Genomic DNA, 22,115 nt, shown 5'->3' with positions numbered 1-22,115 from the left:
GTACCCCACTGGCCACAGGCTTCCAGTCACAAAAACAACCTTCGACCATCACCCTCTGCCTTCTGCCACTAAGCCAGTTTTGTATCCAATGTGCCAAGGCACCCTGGATTCCATGGGCTCTTACCTTCTTGACCAGTCTCCTGTGCGGGACTTTATCGAAGGCCTTACTGAAATCCATGTATACCACATCCACTGCGTTACCCTCATCCACACACCTAGTCACCCCCTCAAAAAATTCAATCAAATTAGTCAGACATGATCTTCCCTTGACAAGGCCATGTTGACTATCCCTGATTAATCCTTGCCTCTCCAAGTGGAGACAAATTTTGTCCCTCAGAATTTTTTCCAATAATTTTCCTACCACTGATGTTAGGCTCACTGGCCTGTAGTTCCCCGGTTTTTCCCTACTTCCCTTCTTGAATAATGGTACTACATTAGCGGTTCTCCAGTCCTCTGGCACATCCCCTGTGGCCAGAGAGGTCCTGAATATATGTGTTAGAGCCCCCGCAATCTCTTCCTTTGCCTCACACAGCAGCCTGGGATACATTTCATCCGGGCCTGGGGATTTATCCATTTTTAGGCCAGCTAAAACCGCCAATACCTCCTCCCTCTCGATGTTAATATGTTCGAGCATATCACAGTCCCCCCGCCCTATTTCTGTGTCTACATCGTCCTTCTCCATAGTGAAAACAGATGCAAAAAATTCATTTAGAACCCCTCCTACATCTTCCGGCTCCACACACAGATTGCCACTTTTGTCCCTAATGGGCCCTATTTTTTCCCTAGTTATCCTCTTACCCTTAATATACTTATAAAACATCTTAGGATTTTCCTTTATTTTGCTCGCCAGTGTTATTTCATGGCCCCTCCTTGATCTCCTAATTTCTTTTTTAAGTATCCCCCTGCACTTTTTGTACTCCTCTAGGGCTTCCTCCGTCTTTAGCCTTTTGTATCTGCCAAAAGCCCTCCTTTTTTTCCTAATCCATTCTCGTATATCCCCTGACATCCAAGGTTCCCTGTGGTTTTTGGAACCACCCTTGACCTTTACGGGAACATGTTGCCATTGTATGATCTCAATCTCCCTTCTGAAAGCCTCCCATTGCTCCGATGCGGATTTTCCTACAAGTAGCTGATCCCAGTCCATTTTGGCCAGATCCTGCCTTATCCTATTAAAATCGGCCTTCCCCCAATTTAGAACCTTTATTTCCGGCCCATCCATGTCCCTTTCCATGACCACCTTAAATCTTACCATATTATGGTCACTGTCACCAAAGTGCTCACCTACTAGCACTTTTTCCACTTGGCCAGCCACATTCCCTAGAATTAGGTCCAGTACCGCCCCCTCTCTTGTAGGACTTTCTACATGCTGGCTCAAAAAGCTCTCCTGGATGCACTTTAAGAATTCTACACCCTCTGAGCCTTTCACACTCTGACTATCCCAGTTAATATTGGGGAAGTTGAAATCCCCCATTATTATTACCCTATTATTTGCACATTTCTCTGAGATTTGCCTACATATCTGTTCCTCTATCTCCCCCTGACTGTTTGGAGGCCTATAGTACACTACCAGCAAAGTGCTTGCCCCCTTTTTGTTTTTAAGCTCCACCCATATGGCCTCATTAGAGGAACCTGCTAATATATCATCCCTCCTTACTGCAGTAATTGACTCCTTAATTAATATTGCGACACCCCCTCCTCTTATACCTCCCCCTCTGTCTCGCCTGAAGATTCTGTACCCCGGAATATTGAGCTGCCAGTCTTGCCCCTCCCTCAACCATGTCTCCGTGATAGCAACAATATCATACTCCCATGTGTTTATCAACACCTTCAGTTCATCCACCTTATTTGCAAGACTCCTTGCATTAAAATAGATGCCATCCAGCCTTGCCCTTATATGTTTGCCCTGTCTACCAAGCTGACTTGTTTTTTTCTCTATAATTGGCAGCACATCACCCCCTATTTCAGCTCCCCTCTGTATCCCATCCCCCTGCCAAGTTAGTTTAAACCCCCCCCATCAGTGCTAGCAAACCTCCCCGCAAGGATATTTGTCCCGCTCTGGTTCAGGTGCAACCCGTCCGACTTGTACAAGTCCCACCTTTCCCAGATGCAGGCCCAGTGATCCAGGAAAGTAAAACCCTCCCCCCTACACCAACCTGGTATAATAGAGGTGATTCTGCAATCCTGTGCACCTAGTGGGGAAGACACACTTGCAGGAGTGTAGGTTGGCGATAAGGCTGTAACATCGCCTTGATTCTCCAACCTAATCTACTTATGAACACAACTTCCCACTGGGAGTAAATCACCCTGAATAAGCCTTATTAAGAATCTTAAATAACATGCAATTACATTTGAAATAAAATATTAGGTTCTGACCCTTTCCAAGTGGGTTTCAATCACACTTTGCAGTAATACTGGAATTTCATACAAATGTATTCATTATATCACACAGCCCAAGTAAAAAGGTTTTTCTATGCCAATAAATGTCCTTTTAGGAAGGTTTTTATCTATAAAAAGGATTGCTTGTTTCAGACATTATTAATAATCAGATAAAAGCTGAAGGTATCAGATTATTTCTATCTAAAGTTACAATTGAGTGCAATTAGTAATATGAGATCAACTGAGATGAGAATAGATGATAATTTCCATTATCCATAGGAAGGGTAAGAGTTCAAGATGTTTTGGGAGTTATAGATCGATCTGACCTGATTGATAGTTGTGGTCAGAGGTTCTGGCAAATCAGTTGGAAAAAGCAAATCCATCATGGGGACAGACCAAGTGGAGAAATATTCAATAGAAACAGAAGATCCAGAATATTTATTTTCAGGAGTGCTCATTACCCTAAGGAAGTCCACTCACTGAACTAAGATGAGTGGCCAGTATTTTACATATATTTCAAGAGAATTTGCAAGTAATTATTCTAAGTTGTTTCTGATATTCTCCCAAGGATTAAGATCCATACAAAAAGGATACTATTATTTTTTTTCTTTATTGTGGATTAAGAAACTAGAAAAAATCTCCTTTATTAGTTTCCCCTGCCTTAAAACCACTTTGCCATGAAGACAATTACTATAATACAGTTTTACCAAGTATTACTCATTTATACATGCAAGTCCTGGAGGTGATGAGCAGAAAATAAGTGTCCTTAAAGTAAGCAGTCAGAGGTGATGTATTGTTTTTATACTTTTATTACAGACTAGAATTCCTATCTGCTAAGGTGAAGGCACAACATAATACAGAAGGAAGACACTTAGAAGATGGCACTTGCATCTGCTTCTGTCACCCCCTCAAACTGTCCAGGCACAACAATTTCACAATAGCTTCCTCTTTTAATCATGTTTGCACATTCATCTCCTAGACATTAAAAGACAAGCTTTTATGACATCTCCTACCAGGTTCTAAAAATGTTTGATGGGGCATCGACTCTCACCTTGATTTCTTCTCAGACCTGTATCAGATTGGCTTAGTTGATAGCACTCTTGCCTCTAAATCAGAAGATTGTGGGCTCAAGCCCAGTTCCAATACTTGAATGTGTAACCTAGGCTGTCATTAAAATGAGATGTTATACCGAGGCCCTGTCTTAGTTCTGGTGATTCAGGTGGATGTTAAAGATCCCATGATACTAGTCAAAAAAAGTAGGGTGCTTTCCTGCTGTTCTGGCCAACATTTCTGCCTCGACAACCACCAAAAAAGATTATTTAATTTGCCTCATTGCTGTTTGTGAGATCTTACTGTGTTCAACGGCTGCTATATTTACCTACAAAAATTGAAATGATTTGAAACAACAGCTTGCATTTATATAGTGTACTTAACATCGAAAAACATCCCAGAGCTTCCTTGGTGGTAATGAGCACTCGTGAAAATAAACATTCTGGATCTTCTGTTTTCTACTGAATATTTCTCCACTTGGTCTGCCCCAACGATGGATTTAGGCGGCTGAAAGCACCTCCACCAATAGTAGAGTAAAAGGAGGATGGAGACACAGTCAGTGGAATAAGAGAGTTCAAGGGAATTGTAAGGTTGGAGGAGGTAACAAATATGGAGAGGATAGAGGCCATGGATGGATTTGGACGAGCTGAAGTTTATGGTGGGTGAAGTATTGGATGGCAGCTGGGAGACCATTGGAGTAATCAAATCTTCTGGTGACAAAGGCATGAATAAAGGTTTTAGCGGCAGGTGGACTGAGTTCGGTGAGGAATGGCACAATGATATGGAGGTGGAAATAGGTATTTTTTGTGATGTAGAGCATATAAGGTCAGAAACTCAGCTTGGGATAAAACAAGGTGGTGAGGTTGCACACTGTCTGTTTCAGCCTAAGTTATCAGCCAGGAATGGAATTAGTGAAAGGATATGGACTTTGTGGTGGTGCTGAAGACATGGTTTTGTTCCTGTTGTTTAGCTGGAGGAAATTAGTCTGATAGTACAAAGGTAGAGGAGGGGGTGAGAGAGGTGATGATGAGGTAGAGCTGCATGTCATCAGTGTACGTATGAAAGCTGACTCCCATGTCTGCAGATGATATTGCCAAGAGGCAGCATGTAAATGAGGAGGAAGAGGAGGTCAAGGATGAATTTTTAGGGGATTCCCAATTTAACAGTGCAGGAGCGGGAAGAGAACACAATTCTTAACGATGCTCTAGTGATAATCGGTTAGGTAAGACTGGAACCAAGCAAAGGCAGTCCCACTGATCTGGACAGTAGAGGAGGAGCATTCGAGGCGGATAGTGTTGTCAACTGTGTTGAAGGCTGCAGTGAAGACAAGGAAGGATAAGTCACAAAGTTCATCCTGAGACATGTGATAAGGTGCTCTACAAATAAATATTTTCTATTTTTAGGAGCTGGAAAGTTGCTGCCTGAACCAAGAACAATGATCCTTCCAACCGTCACCTGCTGGAAAAGATCAAGGGGGAAAAATTCGGTATCGCCCCGTTTGGGGCGCCATTATCGGCCGTGCGCAAAGTTTAGCGCCTGGCGCTAATTATCGCCTCCGACAGCAAACTTGGCTTTTATCGCCCCTGGAGGTGATTGGAGCGCTAAATCAAGTGCTTTACACCTGTCTTAAGGCGCAAAGGCTGAGGAGCAAGGCGCTACCTCAGAGCGCTGGCGAAGCAAGGAAGGGCAAATCAAAATAAACCTGCAAAGTGCTGCTCAGTACTCAAAACTCCTTCACACAGTGTTGAATCTCTCCAGAAGTCTCTCTCTCTCTCTCTCTCAGAATGCGTGTTGCAAAAATGTCACTGACAAAAAAAGGCAGGAAGCGGTCGCCTTTAAATAGCGCTCCCCTAGTCCCTTTCTGACAGCATAACGCTCCCCTCAACCTGTCGTTGCTAGCGGCAGGCGGTAGGGCAGGGGGGCGCCACTCAATATCCGGTCCGGGGTGCTAACGGGGCGTTGCGCACTCGACTGACGTCACAATCTGCCGGCGCAGGAGATCGTGGTGGTAGTGTTTAGCGCCGCCGCAAAATGTCTAGTTAATTTCGCGAGCGGCGCAAACATCGCCGCGCCCGGGCGCTAGTTGCTTTGCACCCCATTAGCGCCCTCTTAAGGCGCTAACGGGAGGCGCAAACAACTGAATTTCCCCCCCCCCCCAAGAGTTTTTTGTCAATAAAATATGACTTTCTAGTAGATGTTGTAATATGGCTCTGAAGTTTCCAATCAGCCCATTTTGAATTAGTGATGAGTTCAATTTTTATAGCAGGTCAAGAGGTTTATTTCCTACTTGTTAAGCTGCTAAACTGTGGCAATCACAAGTCTGTTGTGTAAGGTTCTCTAAACTTCACAAAGAATAACTGTCATGGGACTGTTTAGAAGAAATGTGTTCATACATCCTTTGATATTTGTGACCAATTCTTAAGATCAAAGATCCTAACAGATAAAATCTGCCCAAATACCTTTATCTAACACAGAATCCATTCAAGACACTAAACATCCAAAATCTTAATATTCACTTCTGATTATTGGCCTCTAGCTTTTTTTTTGTTTTTCTAGTCAGAATGTAGTAAGTAACTTCAACTGCCTGTGGGCAATTTTCAGCAGAGTGTTCAGGTGCTAAAGATCCTCCAAGGAGGCCAAGATGGAGCCTTGAGCTGAAGCGACAGTTTAGCTTGCATTTAGCACAAGGCGCCATCTTTGTAAAGGAGTTGACGCTTGCACTATGAATGGCAGCCGGGAGGCTTGTTAAGGGGCTGATTGCCACTTAAAATGCCTGCTAGCGCTCACTAAAGAGGCTGCACAGCATTTTGGTGGCTAAGGCTTGTCCTAATGCCCTCTTCTAACAGCGGCCAGTTGTTTGTGAGTAAATACGGCGTTGATGTCAATTTCAAGCGCTACTTAAAGGGATAATCACCTTTTCATGTTCACTTGCTGCTGCAGCTGTGAAGAGGACCTCTTAAACACATTGGGAGACTTTCTGGGACTCTTTGTCATGACTTCACCAACTCTCTAGCAACATTTATTTCGGAAATTCTCTGAGGACTTCACCTAAAAAGAGTGCTACTCCACCTTACTGTCGGCGGTGCCATCTTTCGGATGAGACGTTAAACCGAAGCCCCGTCTGCCCTCTCAGGTGGACATAAAAGATCGCATGGCGTATTTCGAAGAAGAGCAGGGGAGTTATCCCTGGTGTCCTGGCCAATATTTATCCCTCAACCAACATAACAAAAACAGATTATCTGGTCATTATCACATTGCTGTTTGTGGGACCTTGCTGTGCACAAATTGGCTGCCGTGTTTCCCACATTACAACAGTGACTCCACTTCAAAAAGCACTTCATTAGCTATAAAGCGCATTGAGACGTCCGGTGGTCGTGAAAGGCGCTATATAAATGCAAGTCTTTCTTTTTTTCCCTTATAGGGCGTGCTTGGTTATGGGCATCTTGCTAGATGTCCCCCTTGGTCTGGATGAGGATTGGGAGGAGGACTTGAGGCTAGGCAGAGCAGCACCAGCTGCTGCAGGAGAGAGGGACAGGAGGGCGAGGAGGGCAAAGTGGCGTCCTTCCCCCACTGCAGGTACAGGACATCCCTCCTCCTCTGGACCTCCTCCACCAGGATCTCCAGTGCTGTGTCTGAGAACCTGTGCACCCTCTCCCTCAGTCCCTGAGCCATCCTGCAATGTGCCGCTGTATGCCAGCCAGAGCACTCCACACCTTCAGTGGAAATGAGTGCGAGGAGCCCACATATACCGCTCCACAAAAATCGTGTCTAATCAGCACTTGAGTGCTAAACTTGCAGATGTCTGGTTTCGCACTTCCAGGCAAGTTCAAATTATGGTAATCAGCAGTTAGGACCAAAATTGTGTGCTAAATCCAGACTTTCAAACAGGTGTGTCTTATTAGCACAGGACTCATTTAGGGCTGGATTTTCATTCAGAAGTCGGGAAGGAGGCGGGACTACAACTTTCGGGTTGTAGTCCCGCCTCGATCGAGATGCGGCCAATCCACGCGATTTTCACTTGATTGACCTTGTTGAGCCCGCCCAGCGGGCTCAGCAGGCCAATTAAGGGCCAACCGGCAACAGGTGACGTCACAGACTGAAATTTCTTCTGTCAAGATGTGTTGACAGATGAAATATCAATGTTTCACAGCTGTTTGAAGCTGTCAAACACTGAGAGTCTTACTTCTAACCTGAGTCCTTCTACACAGACTCAGTTAGAAATCTCGTCGGCACTGAAAGCTGCAGGCTGTCACTTTTGACAGATCGCAGCCATTCTGCTTTCTGTGCCAGCTGAATGATGGACTCCCGAATCCTAGAGGAAGGAAGGCTGAAAAGGTAAGTACAGGTAATTTAAACTTCTTTACACAATTTAGACACACCAAACACACTTACCTTTGCACTCATGCACCCATCACTCACCTGAACACCGACATCTCGACCCCTCCAAGTCCTTCAACCCGACGGCCCGACTCCTCTAACCTGGCGTGGTTTGGAGCCGTCGGGAATCCCACACGACAACCTTCAAAATAGGGATTAGGCTAAAAACTGCCTGTTAACTACCTGTTAACAGGCAGTTAATTGGCACTAATCCCTTCCCGCCTCGGGTCAGCAGGTCCCAGTGCGGGGCAGGTACCCACCTCCCCTGAAACTTACATGGAGGCGGGTTTTGGGCGGGATGGTGTCGGGACCACCGAATTCGGGTTTTAGCCCCCCGCACGCCTAAAAGCCCGCCTCACGGCACACTGAAAATCGACCCCTTAGTGTCTGTTTTCACCCTTTGGCTAGAATAACCCCCCTGTCTCTTGCTCACAAAAGAGATGGAGTGATCTCAGTAAAAACATACAGGTAGATTTTTGATTAGCCACCAAGGCTAAAAATGACATTGAAGATCAGACTCCTGTTACATGAAACTGGACGATTTCCTTTGTGGAAATGAAAATCGTTCGGTTTCTATAGTGGGCTGCCAATTCACAATGCCAGTTTTATGCCCATGCGGCAATTTAAAAATCTACTCTACATTTATAACAAGAAGAAAATCTATAATGAAAATTGGATGGGTTGCATAAAGGGTGAGGGGTCCGTTCCACCGGATTACCATCCAGGCGGTGAAAGCAAAAATCTACCTCATTATATTCAAAGATATCATCAATTGCTCCTTCCATAGCCTCTAGAGGAGGTGCATCATAGAGATTTGTTAACGTGTCATGTCTCTCAAAATCCAAGATCTTGGCATAATGGTAGTTAAAAGACTGAGATAGTGAACTTGATTGTTTCTGTGAAGTGAATGATTTAAATGATGTGATTAAATGATTCAGAGTACAAAGAGAGATTAACTACCTTCGAACATTAGAAATTATGGAATGATAAAAGTCATTCGGCCCACTGAGGTGTATAAAGTTAAAGAAAAAAATCCTTTAAATGGCTGTTATTGGTTTATAATAATTTAATTAAAAATGTCTTTAAGTTAATAAATGGAAGCAAATATTCCCCCGAGTCCTCTTCCTGACAAATTCTTTATTTTTGTATCATGATGGACCATCACTAATTTATTTAATTTGCTGATTGAGGCAAACAACACCGATAGGATTTCCCAAATGACAAAATTCTGGCAATTCTCTCCGAATCCTGAAAGCATTAAATTCCAGGCTTTCGAACCAACATTCAACCCTAATCCACTGCATTCCACAAATGCCAATCTTATGGTTAGAATGGGATTGAGTCAGAGGGCATCTGAAACTCTATGGTGATATTTATCTCTATAATCTTTATTCTAATTCATAATAATTTGCCCAGCTTCTTTATTAAAGAGCTAATTAACTTATTAATCAGTCTTGATATGAGTCTATTCCATACGCTTTATGATTGCAGGCATTGGATTGTAATCTCTGATGCAAATAGCTTTGCTCCTTTAAGAATATAATGATTAGTCCTTCAAGTTCCACTGTTAACATGAAGTGAAATTACAATGGAAATGTTAGTCTGTTCTATCACATGCTTACTGAACGGGGACACAAAAAGTGATGCCTGCCACTTTGCCTGACTAATGACGACATGGGATTTCCTGCGGTCAAAGCATTTTATATATTTAAATTCTTTCAGGCAAGTTCCTAGCCCACATTTGGCCTGATGTTAAGAGCTAGGAGCTCACCAGAGGAGGGGTGGGTATTTTCACATCAGCAGCCCTTTAAGAGCTGCTGGTAGATGCAAAAGGATATGGACACTTAAATGTAAGTGGCTGCATATAGGGACAAAAATGTTGTTAATGTTTAAAAGGCTGTAAATATTTAGAATATATACTGTGATTTTTCCAAAGGCTGTTTGTAGCAACAACAAAAAACTGGCTTGTTGGCAAAACTCAATAGCTGGCTAACCATCCAAATTGTTTTTGCCTGCCCAAATTTCATTGGCAGTAGAAATGCACTCGGCAGAAAATCAACCCGAGGATTTCTTCATAATTTCACTATATCTGTTAAAAATAAAACATTCCAAAAATTGAAGGAGTACAGTCTTTTCACCATGCTTAACATGGAGAATATATTCGATTCATTTTTATTATTATGGTGCTCCACTTTGGGACAATTTTCAGGGAACATTTTAATTTGAAATGAAATGTACTGAGACAGGCTTGCAAACTGTAGTCGTTATGTCTTCCTGTTTTACATAATTCTAATTATTTAATTTAAAATGATTCTCAAGCTCATTATTTTGATCTTAGGCCAGTTTAATTGCTCATACCTACCAGCTAAAGGCGGAATGCAAACAATTGCAAAATTATGTGAAAATTACAGAATTAACATCATTACGTCATTACTGAACTATTATTACCATTGCCTTTTCCAGTTCTGATGAAGGGTCCCAGACCTGAAACATTAACTCGGTTTCTCTCTCCACGGATGCTGCCTGGCCTGCTGAGTGCTTCCAGCATTTTCTATTGTTACTATTATTATTGCATTGATATGCAAGCAGGGCTATTTCAATGAAAAAGCAAATGGTGGTTGGGATTTACCCCCATAAAATCCATCTGTTACTCATCCTTCACGGATCCTTTGCCTTTATAGGCAGCCTGTCTGAAGTGTAATTTCTTTTACTTTTCATCCCATCTTTCCACTCCCAATATCCCTCTCCATTGATTCATAAAGAATTAAAAGACTGGCTATTAGTTATTAATGATATGGTTATATCTGGGTGTTGGTGCCAGTCCTGGTGCACAGCTGAACTGCGGGATGCATAAAAGGCTCAACGGGAGGTTAAAAGATAAACCAAGCTGTCTTGTCTGAAGCTGCTGCTATTACAAGTTATTCCTACATTACAACAGTGACTACACTTCAAAAGTACTTCATTGGCTATAAAGCGCTTTGGTATCAGCTGTTCTCACTATGAGTCTGGTTTTTGACTTTACAAATCCATCTCTTACAAAGTATTTATAGCACCAAAACAGAATTCGGCCCAACCACTCCATGCTGGTGCTTATACTCCGTATGAGCCTAAACCCACATATAACAACACACATGGATGCACACAGATACTGGTATGTACAGTGTACACCTTTAACTGCTCGCTCATTTTTTTGTTCCTTCTCTGCCCATAGTATTGAGAAACAGTACACAATTTGTGCCTAAGACATTTTTTCCCATATCTAGTTTATATCTTCTTCAAAGTGCAGCTTTTTTTCCAGTTCACTGAGTGTGCACTTTTAAAATTGTATTGCACATTTAGGTACCCAGAAGTGGCTGATTTTAATTGAGAGTTAGCTATCGGACTGAATTAACAATCACTCTCAGATAATGGGGACTACTTGACGTCAAGAGATAATGTACTAGTGGCAAGAATATGGAATGGGTGGCCTTAAGGAATACAGATGTATATTGTAGCACCATTCTTATCATTTCCTTTCTATGGGTGGGAGCTGTTATATGATCTCAATAGTATTAAGTTAGAACTCTGAAACTGGAGTCCCAATTTTAACTCAACCTGTCCAGAGGGGACAGGTCGCATGAACAGTTAAAATCATGGAAATTAACTTATCGGCACATTCCCGCCAGAAACTCGCCAACCACCATTTTGACACGGGAGCTGAGTGAGGTTGGAAATGCATCCGTCGGAAAGAGATGGTTGCCTCATGAATACATTCAAACAGGGCTCTGATGATGTCATATGGACTCCGACGTGATGTTAACTGGTGGGTCAGAAGTCCTGTCCACCATTCAAAGTGCCAACCATTAAGTAAAACTTTGTAGCATTGCTTTGCAATGACCACAAGAGATAACATATTATATTCACACAGGGAGAGGGAGAGAAAGTGGTAAAGAGAAATAGAAGGTCTGTCAGCTGCAGTGATAGACAACAAACCACAAAGATACACAGAGAGGTATGAAAAACACATGCAGGATTATACAGGAGAAGGACAAAGTTGCATTTAGGTGGCACCTTCCATGTTCAGACATTCCCAGATGGCTCTGCTTGGGTTTGTGAACATGTTGCATGGGTAATAGAAGGTTTGGGCAGTCTGTCCTGTTCTGTCAGTTATTAAAGGTGCACAGTTAAGGACACATCATTAGCAGAAAGAGGGAAAACTAATCAAATAACCTCCAAATATATTGACCCCCTGCTCAAAGGCGAAGGTGCATTTTCCTTGTCATATTAGCAACATCAACTCATCGGTGACTGCTTTCACAGAAATAGACCATGGCCGCGATTTCGCCAGCCGAGGTGGGATCGCGGTGGGAGAAGTCGTTGCCGGGTCCTGGACCCGGCTCCAGCCGCTCTGTGAAAAAGATTTTACATAAATTGGGCTTGTTAAGTCCGCCCTGCGAGTTTTCCGTCCAATTAAAAGGAAGCGGATCCGTTGACGTCATTTGATGGCGCGTCATCAGCCGGTTTCTTCAAAGGGACCATGGCCACATTCATTTTGACAGTTGTGCTGTCAGTGTTCTACAGCACTGAAGTGTTGCAAACACTGACAAGCACTGCACAAAGATGCACGGCTGCACCCAGGCTCTCCCATGACTCCCTCCATATGCTTATGGAGGGAGTCACAACACGCAGGAAAGTTCTCTTCCCTTCCCGTGGGTGAAAGAGACCTCCCCAGGACACCAACACAGCCTGATTGCACATTGCACAGGAGGACAAAAGCAGGGATGTCATCAGGAGGACCAGGCTGCAGTGGTGCAAATGTTTCAATGATCTCAGTATATCATGAAACGTTACTGCAAAGCCACACTCAGCCTCATTCTGCTGTGCCACTCATCACATCCCCATCACTCTGCCTTCCCTACAGAACTCCTGCAAATCCTTATTCACACCAACTTACCTTGCACCTCCACCCATCCCCCTCTATCCACATTATCACTTCCCCATCTCACTAGCCACCCCTCACACTCATCCTTGTCCAATCATACCAACTAACAACACACAAGGGTAGGCCCTTGTGTGTTTTCGCCAATGTTCATGTAAAGTTTCTGTTAATGTGTTGTCAAACATTGAAATCTTTATTTTCAATACTTTGCCATATTGGACAGATCTGTGCACACCTTTGGAAGTGTCTTAGTGAGTTCTAGTGAATGGTGAGACATATCATCGCCCCCCCAGCCCCCACCCCCAGTGGTGATGAGTGTGAAAGGAGTGGCTTGGACATTGTAGGGATGCTTTATGGTGCTGGTGATGTCAACCTGGTGCATCATGTGGCAGCCAGGGTGTACAGCATCAAGTGAAGTAAATCTGTCCATGGTGATGCCATCACTGGATCCTGGGCAGCAATGTGGTCAGGCGCTGATGCCCTGTGTCCTGTGCAGCATCAGGTGATTGCGGAAAAGTTTGGTGTTGCTGGTGATGTTGGTGTGCCTGGTGATGTTTGTGTTGGGACTGATAGTGGAGGGATTCTGAGGATCAAGGTGAGATTTTTTCAAGGGCACCAATGTTGCTGGAATAGATGGCCGCTGAAGTTGAGATGACAGAAGCGATCTGTCAATGGTGAGAGAGCTTGCCCAAGGAGGTGACAGTGGATAAAGAGTTTACTCCAAACACTTCCAAACTGCATACAGCTCAAAAGTGTCGTCCAAATCCTGAAGGCGCAAGCTTCTGACATTGGAAAGTGAGCAGCTGTGAAATGGCAGCTTTTATACCACTTTTGCAGCCGTCACCTATTCATAGCAATGGAGAGTCATAGAGAACCCGACCTACTTACCTGACATGATCCCCAAGCAGCGATAACCTCTTGAAAAAGTTGGCAAAATAAAAATAGGCTAGCCAAATACTTCTTAACTAGCATTTAACCATCTTAATTGACTCCCCCGCCACTTGGTGTCGGGTCTGTTCAGTGATGGCAGACCCGACACTTAGGAAACTCACATAGAGGCGGGTTCAGGGCGGGTGTCCAACATGCTGTCAATCATTTTGATTTTGACAGTGGACCCGCCTCCGTACCCGCCCTCTGAGCACCGGCAAAATCGCGGCCCATATCTCTGACAAAAAAAGAAAGACATACATTCAAACAATAAACACTATTATAGAAATAAGCATACATTCTAAAATTAAATAAATATATTTATTTATAAAAATAAACATAAAGTACCTTTGATGAAAACATCCGAAGAAGCTTTTTTTTCCAAAACAAAACAGAATAAAAATATTTAATGAAAGCTTAAAGGGACATACTATGAACATAATGCAAATTTAATCTTAAATTACAGTAGTAGGAAGTGCAGACCCAACTCAAAAGAATCAACAAGTAGAAAGAAACTTATTGTGGAACAGAAAACTTAGATCCAATTTGAATAACCTGGTGCATTCATTGATGGGCTACATTGCGGGCATTTGGAATTGAAGGCTTGGTTTTGAAAAGCACAGTTCCATAAAATGCATCTGATTATTCATACAGTGGATAAGTAATTTCCTTTATTTTTTAATTTTTGGTTATAATAAATAAACAGAAATTGTTCCCTGTAAAAGTTGGTTAGAATGCATTAAAAAAAGTATGTTGGTATGATTCACACAGCATTATCTGGTTACAATGATCAGCCAACAGGCAGATCAGTTAAATCTCACATCAAAGACTGTAACACTGGTTAAGGTCTAACAGTAGGATTGGTAGGTATGTAAGCATGAAGCAGAATAGAATGTGATGGCAGCACATTTGAACAGTGCATGCTTCGCATTTTGTCATGGTGATACAAAGTGAGATCACTAACATGCCTCAGAAAAGGATGAACTGTTCATTTAATCAAATGAACAGATTTAGTAAAATGGACTGCATCTTCATTCTAAATGGAAAAAGAAAGGCTCATGAAGCACAAAATGTGCTATATTGATGCCCAAAGAAAATACCCCTCCCAGAAGTATGCTATTTGGGATTGTAAATTAACATACTTGTGCACATCTATCTATTTTTCTTTAAATGGTCAAAAATAAAAAGCAGTATTACAAATCTTTGAAGGTATCAGTGCTACAGTAAAAAGCCATGACAAAGTTTTTGAAGAAATGCTTTCATACCAACACCTATAGTCGTGCATATTCTTATCATGTTTGTAAATTCAAACATTAATAATTGTGTCTAATAATATTACGATGATAAGGTACATACTCGATTCTTCTTCTTGCCTTTGTTTTTACTGGGCTTTCTGTTACTAACAAAATAGTGCAAGGTCCCATATTCAATCAGAGCAGCAAACACAAAGATAAAGCAGACAGACACAAAGAGGTCCATAGCGGTCACATAGGAAACCTTGGGAAGAGATTTACGAGCGATCGTGCTCAGTGTGGTCATAGTCAGGACGGTTGTGATGCCTGTAACGAAAGTAAGACCATGAACAAAGATATGATCAAACTCCCTTATTCATGATTTGTAACTGTAATTTGCCCCAGAGCAATAGAGAATGAAAGGTTCCACACATTTCTGCATTGTGCCTTTGCCTTAATTTTACATTAATTCTAAACAAATGACACTTTAGCGAAGGAATTTTACTGACCTTAAATATACCCCTGCAAATTTTTTAGAAAGACATGTCATCGAACAAATAATTTCAATTTCATGAAACATCTAAAATTGAAACACTGCTGTTATTGTGTAAGAGAATGGTCCCTCCTTAAAATATATCACAAAATGAGGTCCTCTAAGAGTCGTAGATGTTGGTCAGATGTGACACAAGTAATATTCAAAAAAAACAATTGTGTCTTACTTAAGACATATGGGGGAGAAATTGGGCTGTGTAGCGTACATGTTTCAGGTGCTATGCAACATCCTAGCGCTCAAAAATGGGGTCTGAGATGCGCACGCAGATGGGAAGTGCGCTGGGCACCATCTTGGTAAAGGGGTTTGTGCGCATGCATCTAACTGAGCAGGCAGATTATGATGTCAGTGTGCAACGCTACAATCCAGCCTACACATTGTCTTAAGCTCGCACAGCTGAACACGCGGCATGAAGGATACCCATGGAGCACTATTTAAAGGGATCATGAACTACTTACAGATTAGTTGCTGAATTATTTCTTCTGGCTGCTGGTGCAATTGCACACATTTAAGGAGCTTCCCAATACTTGCCTAAAGTTTGAATAGTCCACAGGGGGTGGTCTGGCTGGCGCTGAAGTACTTTTTTGTTAATTTAAAAGCTTGCGCTGAAACAAGTTGCTTCCAGACATGCATGGCCAGGTAGGTCTTCCTCTTTGAATTGAGGATAACTGGGAGAAGGAAGAGAGGTCGTGCAGAGCAGGACAAGCTGCTAGAAGAGGGAGGAGGGGGGAAAAGTGCTCTCAGCAGGAAACCATACCCACAGAGGGTCTTTAGGGAGCAATTCTCTTACCTCAACTTCAGCGAGAACCAATCATTGAGACATCTTCAATTTACAAAAGAGGTTGCGATTGAAATCTGCCAACTGCTGCAGCCACAACTGCAACCTCGAAGTAGGGCAAGGACTGCATTGCCTGTGGCTATCAAGGTGACCATGGCTCTGAACTGTTATGTGTTTGGCTCCTTCCAGGCTGTTGCTGGAGATATAAGCAACATCTCGCAGTTTCCAGTAAACTGCTGCATAAGGAAGGTCACTGAGGCTCGCTATACACAAAGAGACAGCTTCATCCCATTCCCTCTTGCCAGAGACAAGCAGGCGGGGAGAGTGCAGGCTGCCATCAACTGCATGCACATTGTCTTGTGTCTGCCTCATGTGAACTCGGCCATTTACATGAACCGAAAGGGATTCCACTCCCTCAATGTGCAGTTCATGTGTCAGCACAGGCTGCGCATCATACAGGTCAATGCCCGTTATGCTGGCAGTAATCACGATTCCTTCTTTCTGCGGCAGTCCTCTATGCTCTGGAGGAGCCCTGCAATACTCGGCTGAGCAGGTATCAAGATTTGCAGTAGTATGCTGCATGCTGCACAACCTCGACATTATGAGGGAACAGCCCTTATCGCCACCTATCAGGCGAGAAGCTGAGGAGCAGGAATATGAGGAGGAGAAGGAACTGCAACAGGAAGTGGAGGAACACAAAGAAGAAGGGAGGCTACAACATAGACAGCCCCTGTCTGCCCAGGCTCTGCATAATCAAATAATTCATGAGTGATATCAGTAACCTCAACAACACCACCCCATTCACCAACAGTCCAACACGCCTTACCTTTCCTCTATCACTGACCATCACATTGTACTCTTTCCCACAACACAAAAATAAAAACCACCAGAAAATGCACATTCCAATTCAAATTTATAAATTCACCAATGCAAAGGCATACAAAAATAAACGAATCACCCCTGTGCATTCCTTTAGTGCCTGTCTTTCGTGTGCCTTTGCCACTCCTTGTGCTTCTACAAGGTGCATCCCCAGTGGCTGCAGCATGGGTGGGGGAACGCTGCTAACCTCCAATTGAGGAGACTGCAGATGACCTTGGAGGATGACCTCAAGTAGCTCTGGGCGTAGATGGCTTGGCTTCAGACTGCACTATCTTGGCCTGGGCTGCAGCAGTCTGGGCTGGCTGGTTGACAGGCAATAGCAAGACCACTGGTGGAATGGCAAGGGTGGGAGCAGGAATACTGTCATCCTGAGAGAGGGAAGCATGTTTGTGCTACATGGAACCACTACAATTCTCCCGGGGCGGTGTCTCAGCAATCCTACTGATCTAGATTCTTGATAAGCAAGGGGGTGAAAGATTATCGGAGATAGGCGGAAATGTGGAGTAATCAGATCAGCCATGATCTTATTGAATGGCGGAGCAGACTCAAGGGGTCGAGTGGCCTACTCCTGCTTCTAATTCATATGTATGTTCGTATGTATGATGCCCTGGAAGCCCCTTTGAACAGTGGTATCCAGAGCCATGATGGCAGCAGTCTGAGCTTCCACTTCAGCACTCAGACAACAACAACAACTTATATTCATATAGTGCCTTTAATGTAATAAACCATCCCAAGGCGGTTCACAGGAGTGTTATCAAAAAAAAATGGACACCAAGCCACAGGAGATGTTCGGGCAGATGACCAAAAGTTTGGTCGCAGAGATAGGTTTTAAGGAACGTCTTAAAGGAGGAAAGAGAAGTGGAGAGGCAGAGACATTTAGGGAGGGAATTCCAGAGCAGCTGAATGCACAACCACAAATGGAGGAGCAATTAAAATCAGGGATGTTCAAAAGGCCAGAATAAGCGGAGCGCAGAGGTCTAAGGGATTATAGGGCTGGAAGAGATTACAGAGATAAGGAGGGACGAGGTCATGGAGGGATTTGAAAACAAGGATGAGAATTTTAAAATCAAGGCATTGCTTAACTGGGAGCCAATGTAGGTCAGCAAGCACAGGGGAGATGGGTAAGCAGGACTTGCTGCGAGTTGGGACATGGGCAGCAGAGTTTTGGATGACCTCAAGATTATGGAGGGTAGAACGAGGGAAGCCAGCCAGGTGTGCATTGGAATAGTCTAGTGTAGAGATGATGAAGGCATGTGTAATGATATCAGCAAATAGTGATGATATTTGTCTGTGTTTGATTACTTATGCCTTACAGCATATTTGTCTGTGTTTTTGATTACTTGTGCCTGACCAGCAGAGGTCATGTGAGAGACAAGCAGTCCAGAGGAGTTTTACTTTCTGTTTCATTCTAGCTGCATCACAGCATAGTGTGTTCTGTAAAAAGCTGTAGAAAGTCTTGAACAAGACTTTAGATTAAACAACATTCTCTTTCAGAAATGAGTCTTTATTGAACCCAAAAAGAAAACGAAACATGATGTCAGAAGTGGCTGAAAGAGAAAAAATCTGAAGTTAGTAACTCGATGGGACAGTGAAAGCAGTTGTGGCAAGTAAGCGAAATCAGCTCTCCGCATATTAGCAAGCCAGAAGAGAACATCGTTGCTTACCATTAGAGAATAGCTAACGAAGTGAAAGAATGGAAGGTTTACACCCACCGGCGATGCTTCAATTAACAGGTAATGTGGCTGAAAATTGGAGAAGGTTCAAACAACGTTTAGAGTTGTATTTAGCGGCAATCGGAGCTGACGAGAAAAGTGATAAACAAAAATCGCCCGTGTTCTTACATGTCGTGGGTGATGCAGCGCTGGAGGTATATAATAATTTCATATTTGTTGTTGATGGAGACAAAATGAAGCTAGATAAAATAATGGAACAGTTTGAGGCCTACTGCATACCTAAACGCAACGTGACCTTTGAGAGGCACAAATTTTTCACATGTGTACAGAAAATCGGCGAGACTATTGATCAGTATGTGACTGAACTGAGAAACCGGAGCAAATCGTGTGAATTTGGGGGACTCACAGACTCGCTGATAAAAGACAGACTGGTGTGTGGTATTCGAGATAATGGTCTAAGGGAAAGACTGCTAAGAGAGCAAGATCTAGACCTGGGAACAGCCATAGCACTGTGTAGGGTTACAGAGACTGTGAAGTTGCAGGCAAAGGAGCTGTTCAGTGACAGTAGCTGCAACGTGGATGCAGTGAGAAAGAACGGATACAAACCATTTAACAAAGAGAGCGCCAATGTGAAAAAAGAGGCGTGGCCAGCAAAAGAAAATGAAAGGGACAATCGGAAATCATGTAGTCGATGCGGTACACAGCATCCACCAAGAAAGTGTCCAGCATATGGTAAAACATGCTATAGATGCAACAGAAACAACCATTATGCCCGTTGCTGTAAGAACCAAGCGCAACAAAGCAAGGTCCATACAGTAGATGAAAGCAAGATAGAGGAATTCAATGTAGATGTCGTGTCTGAAAACAAAAAAGAAAGAGACTGGATGTTGACACTAAAAGTGAACGACATACACATTCCATTTAAATTGGATACTGGAGCACAAGTTAATGTGATATCAGAGACCGATTTTAAGAGAATTAGACCCAGACCAAAGTTACATGGAATACAAGTGAAAGTGACCGGATACTCAGGTACTGATATACCAGTGAAAGGAAAATGCATTGTCAAAGTAACACACAAGGACAGAGAGCACACGCTAGCATTAATCGTGGTGCCAAAGGATGTGCAAGCCATACTAGGTTTAAAAGCCTGTGAGAGACTGAACCTGGTAAAGAGAGTCCTCGTTGTGGAAAGTGAAAGCGAGACAGTCTATGATGAACTGAATGTTGCGTACACACCGGGTAAGCTGATGTATACAGCAGACACGTTGTCCAGAGCTGTTGACCCAAGTGAGCCCGCAAACACCACAATGGATGAAAAAGTGAACGCCTACGTGGACATGATCACAAGTGCACTGCCCATAGCAGATGCAAAAATGGAGCTCATAAAGACTGAGACAAACAAAGATGAAACAATGAGACGACTGAGAAAAAGCATCTTGGATGGATGGCCCAACATGAAGCAAGACTGCTCACCTGATATAGCAGAGTACTGGAACTGCAGGGCGGAACTATCAGTGGTCGAAGACATCATCTACAAAGGAAGTAAAATAGTTATCCCAAAGAGTCTGAGAAGAGAGATGCTAAAAAAGATCCATGGAGGACATCTGGGAATCGAAAAGTGTAAGAAAAGAGCACGAGAGGTGATGTACTGGCCACGAATCAACCAAGATGTGACAAATGAGGTGTCAAACTGCACAATATGCCTGAAATATCGAGCAAGCAATCCGGTAGAACCACTAAAGCCACACCCTGCACCAGACAGACCTTACCAGAAGGTAGGCGCTGACCTATTCGTATGTCAAGGGAAGGACTATCTTGTCGTCACAGACTATTACTCCCTGTATCCAAAGGTTTGTAGACTGTACACCACCACTGCAGAAGCTGTGATAAGAAGTATGAAAGCCATATTCTCCAGACATGGCGTGGCAAGCGAGGTCTTCACAGACAACAGACCCCAGTTTAACAATGCAAATTTCTGACACTTTGCCAAAGAATGGGACTTTGTCCACACAGCGTCAAGTCCTCACTATCCACAGTCCAATGGACTAGTGGAAAAATCGGTCCAGACAGTGAAAAGACTGATGTACAAGGCAAAAGACAGTGGAACTGACTTCTACCAAAGCATGCTTGTATACCGCACAACGCCGCTCGAGTGTGGTATGTCACCAGCCCAACTCCTGATGGGACGTCGGCTAAGGTCAAACCTATCCATCCCGGAGAACCTCCTGGAAACAAAAGAGGGGGAGAAAGTGAGGAAGTTCAAAGAGCAACAGAAAGAAAAGCAAAAGTACTACTATGACAGAGGAACACAAAACCTTCCTGAACTCCACACTGATGACCAAGTAAGGTTGAAAGACAAAACAAACACATGGACTCAGAAGGGAACTGTCCTGAGTGAAGTTCAACCAAGATCATACACCATTCAGACAGATGAGGGTGCTGTTCTGAGAAGAAATCGTCGAGATCTTCTCATGGGACCAGCCACAGCAGGTCAAGAGACTGATACTGGTGAACAACCTGATCACACAGCTGAGAACCAATCATCTGAGGCAACAACTCAGATTCAAGGACAATCAATCAGAAAATCCTCAAGACACGTGAAGCCTCCTGAGAGACTCATTGAGCAAATTTAAGGACTATTGTTAAAGAAGGAAGTAATGTTATCTTATTCTTTCTTCAAGTTCTAGTGTATTGACATATTTCATGTGAACACACAAAGCAAGGGTAAAAAACCTTGATCATGATAATGATAATGTAAGTTCATTAAATGTTGTTAGTTAAAAGTAAAATACTTTTGTTTTAAGAAAGGGAGATGTAATGATATCAGCAAATAGTGATGATATTTGTCTGTGTTTGATTACTTATGCCTTACAGCATATTTGTCTGTGTTTTTGATTACTTGTGCCTGACCAGCAGAGGTCATGTGAGAGACAAGCAGTCCAGAGGAGTTTTACTTTCTGTTTCATTCTAGCTGCATCACAGCATAGTATGTTCTGTAAAAAGCTGTAGAAAGTCTTGAACAAAACTTTAGATTACATTCTCTTTCAGAAATGAGTCTTTATTGAACCCAAAAAGAAAACAAAACAGCATGGATAAGGGTTTTGGCAGCAGATAAGTTGAGGCAAGGGCGGAGATGGGCGATGTTATGAATGTGGAAATGGGTGGTCTTAGTGATAGAAAAGATATGAGGTAGGAAGCTCAATTCGTGATCAGGTATGACACAAAGTTTGCAAACAGACCTGGTCAGCCTTAGACAGTTGCCAGGGGGAGAGATCGAATCAGTGGAAAGTGAACGGAGTTTGTGGCATAAACAGAAGACAATGGCTTTGGTCTTCCCGATATTTAATTGGAG

General features: G+C 43.1%; 1 protein-coding gene across 2 annotated transcripts in view; it reads right to left on the bottom strand.

Moving 5' to 3' along the window:
• The window catches only part of LOC147114121 (gamma-aminobutyric acid receptor subunit gamma-2-like), a 177,669-nt gene that overhangs the window by 4,639 nt on the left and 150,915 nt on the right, over positions 1-22,115 (bottom strand). For both annotated transcript variants that reach the window (XM_085995739.1, XM_085995738.1), the window contains exons 9-10: positions 15,005-15,207; positions 13,997-14,020 (exon numbers count right to left, since the gene is read on the bottom strand). In XM_085995739.1, the coding sequence (XP_085851865.1) occupies positions 13,997-14,020; positions 15,005-15,207 (227 nt within the window). The remainder of the gene's footprint in view (positions 1-13,996; positions 14,021-15,004; positions 15,208-22,115) is intronic.

This window comes from Somniosus microcephalus, chromosome 8 (assembly GCF_052327205.1).
Source record: "Somniosus microcephalus isolate GS21.2 chromosome 8, FLI_Smic_1.0, whole genome shotgun sequence".
In the NCBI taxonomy this organism is placed as follows: domain Eukaryota; kingdom Metazoa; phylum Chordata; class Chondrichthyes; order Squaliformes; family Somniosidae; genus Somniosus; species Somniosus microcephalus.
This window is presented reverse-complemented; position numbering and strand designations above follow the sequence as displayed.